Source organism: Heterodontus francisci, chromosome 18 (genome assembly GCF_036365525.1).
Source record: "Heterodontus francisci isolate sHetFra1 chromosome 18, sHetFra1.hap1, whole genome shotgun sequence".
Lineage (NCBI taxonomy): Eukaryota > Metazoa > Chordata > Chondrichthyes > Heterodontiformes > Heterodontidae > Heterodontus > Heterodontus francisci.
The window spans coordinates 4,304,944-4,317,349 of NC_090388.1; the positions used below are offsets into that span (position 1 = coordinate 4,304,944).

Here is a 12,406-nt window from a genome sequence, read left to right on the forward strand (position 1 = left end):
TTCCACACATCTGAATAAAACATTTTATAGTGTGTATCTGGAACATAAATGTTTAATTCAAATTAACGCTAGAGTCCTATGAACACTTAAGTTAAAAGATGCACCCAAATTTGCCAAATAGGTCCTCCGCACCGAACAAATACATCGCTTTGTTTGCCTGGCCTGACCTGGAATATTTTGTTCCAGTTTAAGGAGAAAGCTTCATGTGTTTGCTCCCCAATAGGACTGACTACCCCAGGCCAGGCTTCAGGCCTAGTGAACTCCAGTATCAGTACACAGCTACAGAGCACACCAGCCCTCATATTTTGATTTCATGCCGCAAGCCAGATTTTTGGGGTTCACATCAATCATTTGTTTGTTGCAGGTTGTAAACGCTCAGAAACGTAACCAGCCAATGCGAGATTAAATAACAGTGGGTGCTGACTTCCAAAAGTGCCCTGAAGATTGATCACAATGTATTCAAGTGTTGTGAATCATTTGAACACTCTCAAATCATCACATTACCAAGCAAGTCCACAACCAAAACCATGTAATACAAGTAGTCCTGACTGGCACAGGTGTGATCAGTTGAATGGCCTAATTTCTACATTGATTGTAAACATTGGCCCAGGACACTGGGGAACACCGAGAGGTGGTGGGGGGAGGTGACACCGAGAGGTGGTGGGGGGAGGTGACACCGAGAGGTGGTGGGGGGAGGTGACACCGAGAGGTGGTGGGGGGAGGTGACACCGAGAGGTGGTGGGGGGAGGTGACACCGAGAAGTGGGGGGAGAGAAGGGAGGGGGGGGAGAGGGGAGGAGAAAAAGAGGGGTGCAGACAGAAAGGGGGGACAGATAGAGCAGGGAACACTGGAGACAAGGGGGGGGGGGGAGAGATACGAGGGGGGGGAGAGATACGAGGGGGGGGAGAGATACGAGGGGGGGGAGAGATACGAGGGGGGGGAGAGATACGAGGGGGGGGAGAGATACGAGGGGGGGGAGAGATACGAGGGGGGGGAGAGATACGAGGGGGGGGAGAGATACGAGGGGGGGGAGAGATACGAGGGGGGGGAGAGATACGAGGGGGGGGAGAGATACGAGGGGGGGGAGAGATACGAGGGGGGGGAGAGATACGAGGGGGGGGAGAGATACGAGGGGGGGGAGAGATACGAGGGGGGGGAGAGATACGAGGGGGGGGAGAGATACGAGGGGGGGGAGAGATACGAGGGGGGGGAGAGATACGAGGGGGGGGAGAGATACGAGGGGGGGGAGAGATACGAGGGGGGGGAGAGATACGAGGGGGGGGAGAGATACGAGGGGGGGGAGAGATACGAGGGGGGGGAGAGATACGAGGGGGGGGAGAGATACGAGGGGGGGGAGAGATACGAGGGGGGGGAGAGATACGAGGGGGGGGAGAGATACGAGGGGGGGGAGAGATACGAGGGGGGGGAGAGATACGAGGGGGGGGAGAGATACGAGGGGGGGGAGAGATACGAGGGGGGGGAGAGATACGAGGGGGGGGAGAGATACGAGGGGGGGGAGAGATACGAGGGGGGGGAGAGATACGAGGGGGGGGAGAGATACGAGGGGGGGGAGAGATACGAGGGGGGGGAGAGATACGAGGGGGGGGAGAGATACGAGGGGGGGGAGAGATACGAGGGGGGGGAGAGATACGAGGGGGGGGAGAGATACGAGGGGGGGGAGAGATACGAGGGGGGGGAGAGATACGAGGGGGGGGAGAGATACGAGGGGGGGGAGAGATACGAGGGGGGGGAGAGATACGAGGGGGGGGAGAGATACGAGGGGGGGGAGAGATACGAGGGGGGGGAGAGATACGAGGGGGGGGAGAGATACGAGGGGGGGGAGAGATACGAGGGGGGGGAGAGATACGAGGGGGGGGAGAGATACGAGGGGGGGGAGAGATACGAGGGGGGGGAGAGATACGAGGGGGGGGAGAGATACGAGGGGGGGGAGAGATACGAGGGGGGGGAGAGATACGAGGGGGGGGAGAGATACGAGGGGGGGGAGAGATACGAGGGGGGGGAGAGATACGAGGGGGGGGAGAGATACGAGGGGGGGGAGAGATACGAGGGGGGGGAGAGATACGAGGGGGGGGAGAGATACGAGGGGGGGGAGAGATACGAGGGGGGGGAGAGATACGAGGGGGGGGAGAGATACGAGGGGGGGGAGAGATACGAGGGGGGGGAGAGATACGAGGGGGGGGAGAGATACGAGGGGGGGGAGAGATACGAGGGGGGGGAGAGATACGAGGGGGGGGAGAGATACGAGGGGGGGGAGAGATACGAGGGGGGGGAGAGATACGAGGGGGGGGAGAGATACGAGGGGGGGGAGAGATACGAGGGGGGGGAGAGATACGAGGGGGGGGAGAGATACGAGGGGGGGGAGAGATACGAGGGGGGGGAGAGATACGAGGGGGGGGAGAGATACGAGGGGGGGGAGAGATACGAGGGGGGGGAGAGATACGAGGGGGGGGAGAGATACGAGGGGGGGGAGAGATACGAGGGGGGGGAGAGATACGAGGGGGGGGAGAGATACGAGGGGGGGGAGAGATACGAGGGGGGGGAGAGATACGAGGGGGGGGAGAGATACGAGGGGGGGGAGAGATACGAGGGGGGGGAGAGATACGAGGGGGGGGAGAGATACGAGGGGGGGGAGAGATACGAGGGGGGGGAGAGATACGAGGGGGGGGAGAGATACGAGGGGGGGGAGAGATACGAGGGGGGGGAGAGATACGAGGGGGGGGAGAGATACGAGGGGGGGGAGAGATACGAGGGGGGGGAGAGATACGAGGGGGGGGAGAGATACGAGGGGGGGGAGAGATACGAGGGGGGGGAGAGATACGAGGGGGGGGAGAGATACGAGGGGGGGGAGAGATACGAGGGGGGGGAGAGATACGAGGGGGGGGAGAGATACGAGGGGGGGGAGAGATACGAGGGGGGGGAGAGATACGAGGGGGGGGAGAGATACGAGGGGGGGGAGAGATACGAGGGGGGGGAGAGATACGAGGGGGGGGAGAGATACGAGGGGGGGGAGAGATACGAGGGGGGGGAGAGATACGAGGGGGGGGAGAGATACGAGGGGGGGGAGAGATACGAGGGGGGGGAGAGATACGAGGGGGGGGAGAGATACGAGGGGGGGGAGAGATACGAGGGGGGGGAGAGATACGAGGGGGGGGAGAGATACGAGGGGGGGGAGAGATACGAGGGGGGGGAGAGATACGAGGGGGGGGAGAGATACGAGGGGGGGGAGAGATACGAGGGGGGGGAGAGATACGAGGGGGGGGAGAGATACGAGGGGGGGGAGAGATACGAGGGGGGGGAGAGATACGAGGGGGGGGAGAGATACGAGGGGGGGGAGAGATACGAGGGGGGGGAGAGATACGAGGGGGGGGAGAGATACGAGGGGGGGGAGAGATACGAGGGGGGGGAGAGATACGAGGGGGGGGAGAGATACGAGGGGGGGGAGAGATACGAGGGGGGGGAGAGATACGAGGGGGGGGAGAGATACGAGGGGGGGGAGAGATACGAGGGGGGGGAGAGATACGAGGGGGGGGAGAGATACGAGGGGGGGGAGAGATACGAGGGGGGGGAGAGATACGAGGGGGGGGAGAGATACGAGGGGGGGGAGAGATACGAGGGGGGGGAGAGATACGAGGGGGGGGAGAGATACGAGGGGGGGGAGAGATACGAGGGGGGGGAGAGATACGAGGGGGGGGAGAGATACGAGGGGGGGGAGAGATACGAGGGGGGGGAGAGATACGAGGGGGGGGAGAGATACGAGGGGGGGGAGAGATACGAGGGGGGGGAGAGATACGAGGGGGGGGAGAGATACGAGGGGGGGGAGAGATACGAGGGGGGGGAGAGATACGAGGGGGGGGAGAGATACGAGGGGGGGGAGAGATACGAGGGGGGGGAGAGATACGAGGGGGGGGAGAGATACGAGGGGGGGGAGAGATACGAGGGGGGGGAGAGATACGAGGGGGGGGAGAGATACGAGGGGGGGGAGAGATACGAGGGGGGGGAGAGATACGAGGGGGGGGAGAGATACGAGGGGGGGGAGAGATACGAGGGGGGGGAGAGATACGAGGGGGGGGAGAGATACGAGGGGGGGGAGAGATACGAGGGGGGGGAGAGATACGAGGGGGGGGAGAGATACGAGGGGGGGGAGAGATACGAGGGGGGGGAGAGATACGAGGGGGGGGAGAGATACGAGGGGGGGGAGAGATACGAGGGGGGGGAGAGATACGAGGGGGGGGAGAGATACGAGGGGGGGGAGAGATACGAGGGGGGGGAGAGATACGAGGGGGGGGAGAGATACGAGGGGGGGGAGAGATACGAGGGGGGGGTTGGAGAGAGGAGAAAAGGAGACAGACAGGGGATAGCGAGACAAGAGAGACGGAGAAGGGAGATAGAGACGGAGAGAGACGGGGGGCGGGGGGAAGAAAGAGTCAAAGAGTCATTTACTTACAACAAGAGGCCATTCTGCCCAGCGAGCCCATGCTGGCTCTCCATGGAACTATGCAGTCAGTCCCTCTCCCTGGTTCAATCCCCATAGGCCTTTAAGTCTATTTCTCTCAGGTGGCTAATGTGCGCGCACGCGCACATGCAGAGTCCTGAAAGGTGGACACAGAATACTCTGCATCGCTACATCAATTGTGTGGGCAAAGACTGACTACTTATGCAAGCAAAAACAATGCCAGGTATGTCACTAAATCAGTTTTCAATAAGGTGACGATAAAGTAAGTCAATAAATTAGTCTTATTTAAAGACTCTGGTAAAAATGCACATTTTTTGTTTTTATTGGCAAGATAAATTTTTAATGCCTTTATCTTCCAAAATTTGCTCCAGCCCCCTGGGTCAAGCAAAAATCGCAATGCGGCCCTCTGCCCAAAAAGGCTGGACAACCCTGATCTACACCATGACCACAGTACAAATGTTTTTCGACATGCCTACAATTGCTCAAGACTTTGTGGTACCATATTGCTGAGTCTAAATCTTAGAATTAAGTTCTCAGATTTTGAGCCTTACAAGGTTCCAAACATTGCCTTTCAAGAGCTGAGCACAAGAAAGTTTCTTTTACCTCAGTTAGAGGCATTTTCCCCCAAAAAACTGTCAATGTTCAGAAACAGACAAACTGCATTTAAACCCGCATATGTATCATTTTTCCTGAGACGGAGAATTTAGTTGGAGCTACAAATACCATACTTTTAACTTTTATCACTTCTCAACGAAAACAGAAGTGAAAGCCACTTTAAATGGAGAGTTCAACACTGTTCAGGTCTGTTTTTTTGCCAAGTTCTGGTTAACTGCTAACTTCCAGCTTAAGTAAACATTTACACATGCAACAAATGTTAATTTAGCTAAGTACTAAGGATCTAATACTACATAATCAAAAAAAAAATCAGCTGATCTTGCATATCATCAGGTTGTGGGATCTTGCTATGTGTAAAGTGGCTGTTGTGTTTGTCAACATAAATAACTGCATTTCAAACATAGCTGATTCATTATGGAGTGCTTTAGGGCATCGAGGACTAGGCAGTATCACGTAAAGGCAAGTTTTGTTTGCACTGTCTTTACGGCTTTGTGTGAAAGGCAAACAGCTGCCGGCTTGTGGCGCAAAAGACATATCAAGCAACCAGTGACTTAATCATATTTGGTACTTGCAAGCATTCAAACTAATCAAAATAAATCAAAAAGAACATGATTCTGAAGTTTAGGCATGTCCTCCTAGTCAGACAAACTGTGACCCTTATCCTAAGTATGCATGTCATTGATCCTCTCTAACAAAAATGCACTAAGTTTTGTCATTTATTCTTCAATGCCTCATTCAAGCAGAATATTAAGCTGGGAGGGGGAAGGAGAGATAAAAGAACAACAAACATGGAATGAGCATGAAGTTTGGGTCACCAGTACAACACTTCCCTTGGTTGGTAGTGGTCACAGATGTCAGTCTCAACAACATAGTATGCTAACTGTTTTTTAAAAATTTGTCCTTGGAATGTGAACAGTGCCATATTTACTAACCACAACCAGCTGCTCCAAGGTGTGAGGAGGGGGCGTGTGTCTTCAAGCTTTCGTTTGTAGAACTGATTGACTTACCAGACATGAAGGGTCAACTACATGAAGTGTGGGTGCCACCACAGGTGTCTGGGACTTGCTGCACTCTATTCCTCTGACAGTCTGTCTTGTGTTAATGTACACCCTAAACAAAAGTTGGTAGCTCAAATGCAGCTTTGAGATTCATTGGTCAAGACAAAATATGCAAACATCTTTCCACTCGAAGAAATCGGTGTCATTCAATGGTGCTACAAATATTCCACAAAGGTAAGCCGGCAACATTTTAATTAAATGCAACTTTGAACGGTCACAGAATTGTGTCAAACCCATTTGAATGTTTTGAACATGTAGCATTTCATCCCACTTTCAGAACTATCAACTACATCTAAAAGAATTTTCAACGCACTAAAAATCAAGCTTCTGAAATATAAATATATAGTAAAATGCACCTAATGTTTAGAAACCTTGAAATTAAGTTCATTTCAAGGTAGCCAAGTAGAATCAGAAAAGCAATTACCTTCAGATGCAGAGATCTTTGGTTATTAATCTAGCAAAACATACCTAAAACACAGATGGTCAAAACTAGGTTTACTGCAGTCTTCTGAAAAGCTATCAAACTGAAAGACTGACGAAAATTCATTAAGTTTGCTGTTATAATTTCTCCTTGCTGTCATAAATAGTCAAAATGCGCTTCAACAGATCTGCTCCCTAAACCATATATTTGACAAGACTTATAAACTTACTCGCTTTCAGTAAATTACCATTATTTCTAACAGGCAAGTAAACCAAAAACTTCTTGTACTTGCTTATTCCTACTTTTCAACAAAATGTGCATCCTCAATCATTTCAAACCTGGCAGCTAAGGAATGCATCCACTCCTGAACCATGGTTTCCATTGTCTGTCATTTCAGGAATGCACACTGCAAAGCATGGCAGGGTGGAATGCATCCGCCCATCTGATATCATCAGAACAGGCACCATGCAGTGCATACTGTGAATCACATAGCCCTATAAGTTTTTCATTTACCTTTAAAAAGGAAATGTTAAATATATATAAATAAAAAATATATATAAACTGGTGTTCCATGTACTACTCTCTTTATTCAACACCAGATGTCACCTTCTAATGTCAGGTACTGAAGACTCTGCACAACAATTTATCAACAATTTGGTTTTGGATGTCCAGCATGCTTTTAAGACTAAATACCTTGGAAAAGGCAGTCAGTTACAGATTAGGAACTTGTTAAACTTCCAGCTAGGTGCATATTCCCTATATATTGGTTTCCTCTCTCTCTCTCTCTTTTGGGCCTCCTTATCTCGAGAGACAATGGATACGCGCCTGGGGGTGGTCACCAGGTTTACTTGGTTTACCAGGTTAATATTATTAATATAGATGAAACATGCCTGAACCTTAAATAATGTTAAATAATGTTATCCATGGTTTAGTCATGGAATAAATACACTGAATGTTCAATATACAATAAAATGTAACACTTTTTTTCGAACACATCTGCCATGAGATCACAATCAACACTTACATGAACTTTGAATATTGGGGACACAATGACAACTGCAATTAACAACAAAAGACAAATGCGCACACAAATCTGAGGGGAAGAAATTGAGAGATTTCAAGGCTGCAGGTTGATCTCAGGATTCTGACAACAGTTACAAACTATTCTAGCTTTCCTGCCACATTTTGCATGAATGGAACCCCTCAATTAAAAATGAGGAAAAATCACTGATAGGTATAGGATTTTCAGTTTGTTCAGTGCTCATCCTTCAGCATCATGGACGAATCTAACATTTGGAGCAAACCTTTAAAGAGCTATCTTTAAAAGCTACCACACATCGATCAGCCTTCATCACAATCTAACACAAACTGATAAATTATAGTTATCATGAGAAACAGAGTGCACAAGATCCATTTGCAGTTTCAGTGCAGTTCAAGAAATAAGTGCAATTTCAGTGAGGAAATTTAACAAAATGCTCAATCGCAACACTTTCGTCAGTAAAAGAAACTGCAACATTAAATATACTAAGAAACAAATGAATCCAATATCCTCCATCTACAGGCTTCAACAGCATTCACATCCCAGAAAAAAAACCAGAAACTCGAAACAATGCAAGCTTTAAGATCACACAAAGCGTGCAAGTTCATAAACCTACTTTTGTGGTGCAACAAGGCAGTTCAAGCTCTGGTCAAGGGAGCTCTAATTCAGCCTGGGAACTCTCAGCTGTCTGACTCAGTGTTTACACCCCAAGTGCAGTACAGTAGCTTTGGAACCCCTAGCTTTCAGATGTCATTGCTGAAATGATGGTAACATACAAGCTCAGACAGCTGGAACGGGGGCGCTGGGTGGAAAGAGAGAATCTTGGGATGTCCAAATACTAACAATGGTACCCACACACCCCCCCTCTGTTTGCAGTGCCAATGCATCACTCTCTGGGGCAAAGGATGGCATCTTGAATTGAGAGACATCGCCCCTGCCCAGCTGATGGTGAAGCAACCAGCAAGAAACCAGCTTCCTGCTTGTACAGCTCAGCCCAGGGTCGGGGGGGGAGGGGGAAGAGAGGGGTCGGGGGGGGGGGGGAAGGAGAGGGGTCGGGGGGGGGGGGAAGGAGAGGGGTCGGGGGGGGGGAAGGAGAGGGGTCGGGGGGGAGGGGGAAGGAGAGGGGTCGGGGGGGGGGGAAGGAGAGGGGTCGGGGGGGGGGGGAAGGAGAGGGGTCGGGGGGGGGGGGAAGGAGAGGGGTCGGGGGGGGGGGAAGGAGAGGGGTCGGGGGGGGGGGGAAGGAGAGGGGTCGGGGGGGGGGGGAAGGAGAGGGGTCGGGGGGGGGGGGAAGGAGAGGGGTCGGGGGGGGGGGGAAGGAGAGGGGTCGGGGGGGGGGGGAAGGAGAGGGGTCGGGGGGGGGGGAAGGAGAGGGGTCGGGGGGGGGGGAAGGAGAGGGGTCGGGGGGGGGGGAAGGAGAGGGGTCGGGGGGGGGGGAAGGAGAGGGGTCGGGGGGGGGGGAAGGAGAGGGGTCGGGGGGGGGGGAAGGAGAGGGGTCGGGGAGGGGGGGAAGGAGAGGGGTCGGGGAGGGGGGGAAGGAGAGGGGTCGGGGAGGGGGGGAAGGAGAGGGGTCGGGGAGGGGGGGAAGGAGAGGGGTCGGGGGGGGGGGAAGGAGAGGGGTCGGGGGGGGGGGAAGGAGAGGGGTCGGGGGGGGGGAAGGAGAGGGGTCGGGGGGGGGGAAGGAGAGGGGTCGGGGGGGGGAAGGAGAGGGGTCGGGGGGGGGAAGGAGAGGGGTCGGGGGGGGGAAGGAGAGGGGTCGGGGGGGGGGAAGGAGAGGGGTCGGGGGGGGAAGGAGAGGGGTCGGGGGGGGAAGGAGAGGGGTCGGGGGGGGAAGGAGAGGGGTCGGGGGGGGAAGGAGAGGGGTCGGGGGGGGAAGGAGAGGGGTCGGGGGGGGAAGGAGAGGGGTCGGGGGGGGGAAGGAGAGGGGTCGGGGGGGGGAAGGAGAGGGGTCGGGGGGGGGAAGGAGAGGGGTCGGGGGGGGGAAGGAGAGGGGTCGGGGGGGGGAAGGAGAGGGGTCGGGGGGGGGAAGGAGAGGGGTCGGGGGGGGGAAGGAGAGGGGTCGGGGGGGGGAAGGAGAGGGGTCGGGGGGGGGAAGGAGAGGGGTCGGGGGGGGGAAGGAGAGGGGTCGGGGGGGGGAAGGAGAGGGGTCGGGGGGGGGAAGGAGAGGGGTCGGGGGGGGGGAAGGAGAGGGGTCGGGGGGGGGGAAGGAGAGGGGTCGGGGGGGGGGAAGGAGAGGGGTCGGGGGGGGGAAGGAGAGGGGTCGGGGGGGGGGAAGGAGAGGGGTCGGGGGGGGGGGAAGGAGAGGGGTCGGGGGGGGGGAAGGAGAGGGGTCGGGGGGGGGGAAGGAGAGGGGTCGGGGGGGGGGAAGGAGAGGGGTCGGGGGGGGGAAGGAGAGGGGTCGGGGGGGGGAAGGAGAGGGGTCGGGGGGGGGAAGGAGAGGGGTCGGGGGGGGGAAGGAGAGGGGTCGGGGGGGGGAAGGAGAGGGGTCGGGGGGGGGAAGGAGAGGGGTCGGGGGGGGGGAAGGAGAGGGGTCGGGGGGGGGGAAGGAGAGGGGTCGGGGGGGGGGAAGGAGAGGGGTCGGGGGGGGAAGGAGAGGGGTCGGGGGGGGGAAGGAGAGGGGTCGGGGGGGAAGGAGAGGGGTCGGGGGGGGGGGAAGGAGAGGGGTCGGGGGGGGGGGGGAAGGAGAGGGGTCGGGGGGGGGGGGGGGGGGAAGGAGAGGGGGCGTGGGGGAGAGGCCGGGGAGCGTGCGGTTTGTCCGGTAAAGGATCCAGCTGAAAGGCCGAGGCCTGCGACTTATTTCCCCTTACTGTCCGCTGTCCCCGTGCGGAGCCGAGGCCTCCTTCCCTCCCTCACCTGGTGCAGGGCAGTCAGGCCGTCCACATTGGCGTAGTTGATGTCCGAGCCGCGATCCAGAAGTTTCTTCACCTCGTCGGTGTCACCGCTCGAGCAGGCGGCCAGGAAGACGGCGCCATCGTCGAACTTGACCTTGGTTCTCTTCTTTTTAAGGACGGGTGGCTCCAGCTCAGTCTCCGAGCCCAGCCAGCGCTTCAGCTGCTCATTCCGCTTCTGCTTGGCGTCCGCCATCTTCTCTGGGCCGTCTCCCTGTCGGCGGCTCCGCTATCCCCGATCTTGGGGAGCCATGGCGCCGCTCATCTGCATAATCCCGCGAGAGCTGGCAGCCCCGCCCACCGAACGGGATCTGGCTCCAACCGGCTGACGTCAGCCGACCCAGGAAGCGATGACGACATCCTTCTGTTGCCAGGCAGACTTTTGTTGTTGAAGTTTTTGGTCCTTTTTGTTTGCGGTCAGTCTGTGTTGGGGTTGACTTTCCAACCTTCCAGAATTGGCCTGGAGGCTCAAGCCACTGAACTTTAGCTGTGGCTGAGCTACAATGTTCACAGAATTGTTACAACGCAGAAGGAGGTCATTTGGCCCATCGTTTCTGTGCTGGCTCTCCAAATGAGCAATTCACTTCGTGTCATTTCCCCGCCTTCTCCCTGTAACTCTGCACATTCTTACTTTTCAGATAACACTGTTATTCCCTTTTGCATGCTTCGATGAACCTGTGTTCACGACACTCTGGCACAGTGGCGCAGTGGTTAGCATCACAGCTCCAGCGACCCAGGTTCAGGTCTGGGTTCTGCCTGTGTGGAGTTTACAAGTTCTTGCTGAGACCGTGTGGGTTTCCACTGGGTGCTCTGGTTTCCTTTCCACTGGGTGCTCTGGTTTCCTCCCACAACCAAACACTTACAGGTTGATAGGTAAATTGGTCATTGTAAATTGCTCCTAGTGTAGGTAGGAGAATTGAGAGGATGTGGTAGGGAATATGGGATTAATGTAGGATTAGTATAAATGGGTGGTTGATGGTCAGCGCAGACTCGGTGGGCCAAAGGGCCTATTTCAGTGCTGTATCTCTCTATGACTCTCAGGCAGTGCATTCCAGATCCGAACTGCGTGAAAAAGTTTTTCCTCATGTCGCTTTTGCTTCTTTTGCCAATTAATTTAAATCTGTGCCCTCTCGTTCTCGATCCTTTCATGAAATGGCCCTGGAAATGGTGGACATCTTCCAAAATTCTATAGACTCTGGAGCAGTTCCTATAGATTGGAGGGTGGCAAATGTAACCCCGCGATTTAAAAAAGGAGGGAGAGAAAAAAACAGGGAATTACAGACCAGTTAGCCTTACATTAGTAGTGAGGAAAATGCTAGAGTCTATTATAAAGGATGTGATAGCAGAACACCTAAAACGCATAAACGGGATTGGACAAAGTCAGCATGGGTTTACAAAAGGGAAATCATACTTAACAAACCTGCTGGAGTTTTTTGAGGATGTAACTAGTAGAATAGATAAGGGAGAACCAGTGGATGTGGTGTATTTGGATTTTCAGAAGGCTTTTGATAAGGTTAGTCTGCAAAATTAAAGTGCATGGGATTGGGGGTAATATACTGGCATGGATTGAGAATTGGTTGACAGACAGGAAACAGAGAGTAGGAATAAACGGGTCTTTTTCCAGGTGGCAGGCAGTGACTAGTGGGGTACCGCATGGATCAGTGCTTGGGCCCCAGCTATTCACAATATATATTAATGACTTGGGTGACGGAACTAATGTAATATTTCCAAGTTTGCAGATGACACAAAGTTGGGGAGGGAAGTGAGGAGGATGCAAAGAGGCTCCAATGTGATTTGAACAATTTGGGTGAATGGGCTAATGCATGGCAGATGCAGAATAACGTGGCTAAATGTGAGGTTATCCACTGTGGTTGTAAAAACAGAAAGGCAGATTATTATCTGAATGGTGCTAGA

General features: G+C 54.8%; 1 protein-coding gene across 10 annotated transcripts in view; it reads right to left on the reverse strand.

Annotated features, from left to right (window-relative positions):
• ppp1r12a (protein phosphatase 1, regulatory subunit 12A) overlaps positions 1–10,760 on the reverse strand; it is a 271,369-nt gene extending 260,609 nt beyond the window's left edge. For all 10 annotated transcript variants that reach the window (XM_068050119.1, XM_068050120.1, XM_068050118.1 and 7 more), the window contains exon 1: positions 10,458–10,760. In XM_068050119.1, coding sequence (XP_067906220.1) covers positions 10,458–10,688 — 231 coding nt within the window. In that variant the 5' untranslated portion in view covers positions 10,689–10,760. The remainder of the gene's footprint in view (positions 1–10,457) is intronic.
• Positions 10,761–12,406: the final 1,646 nt, after the last annotated feature.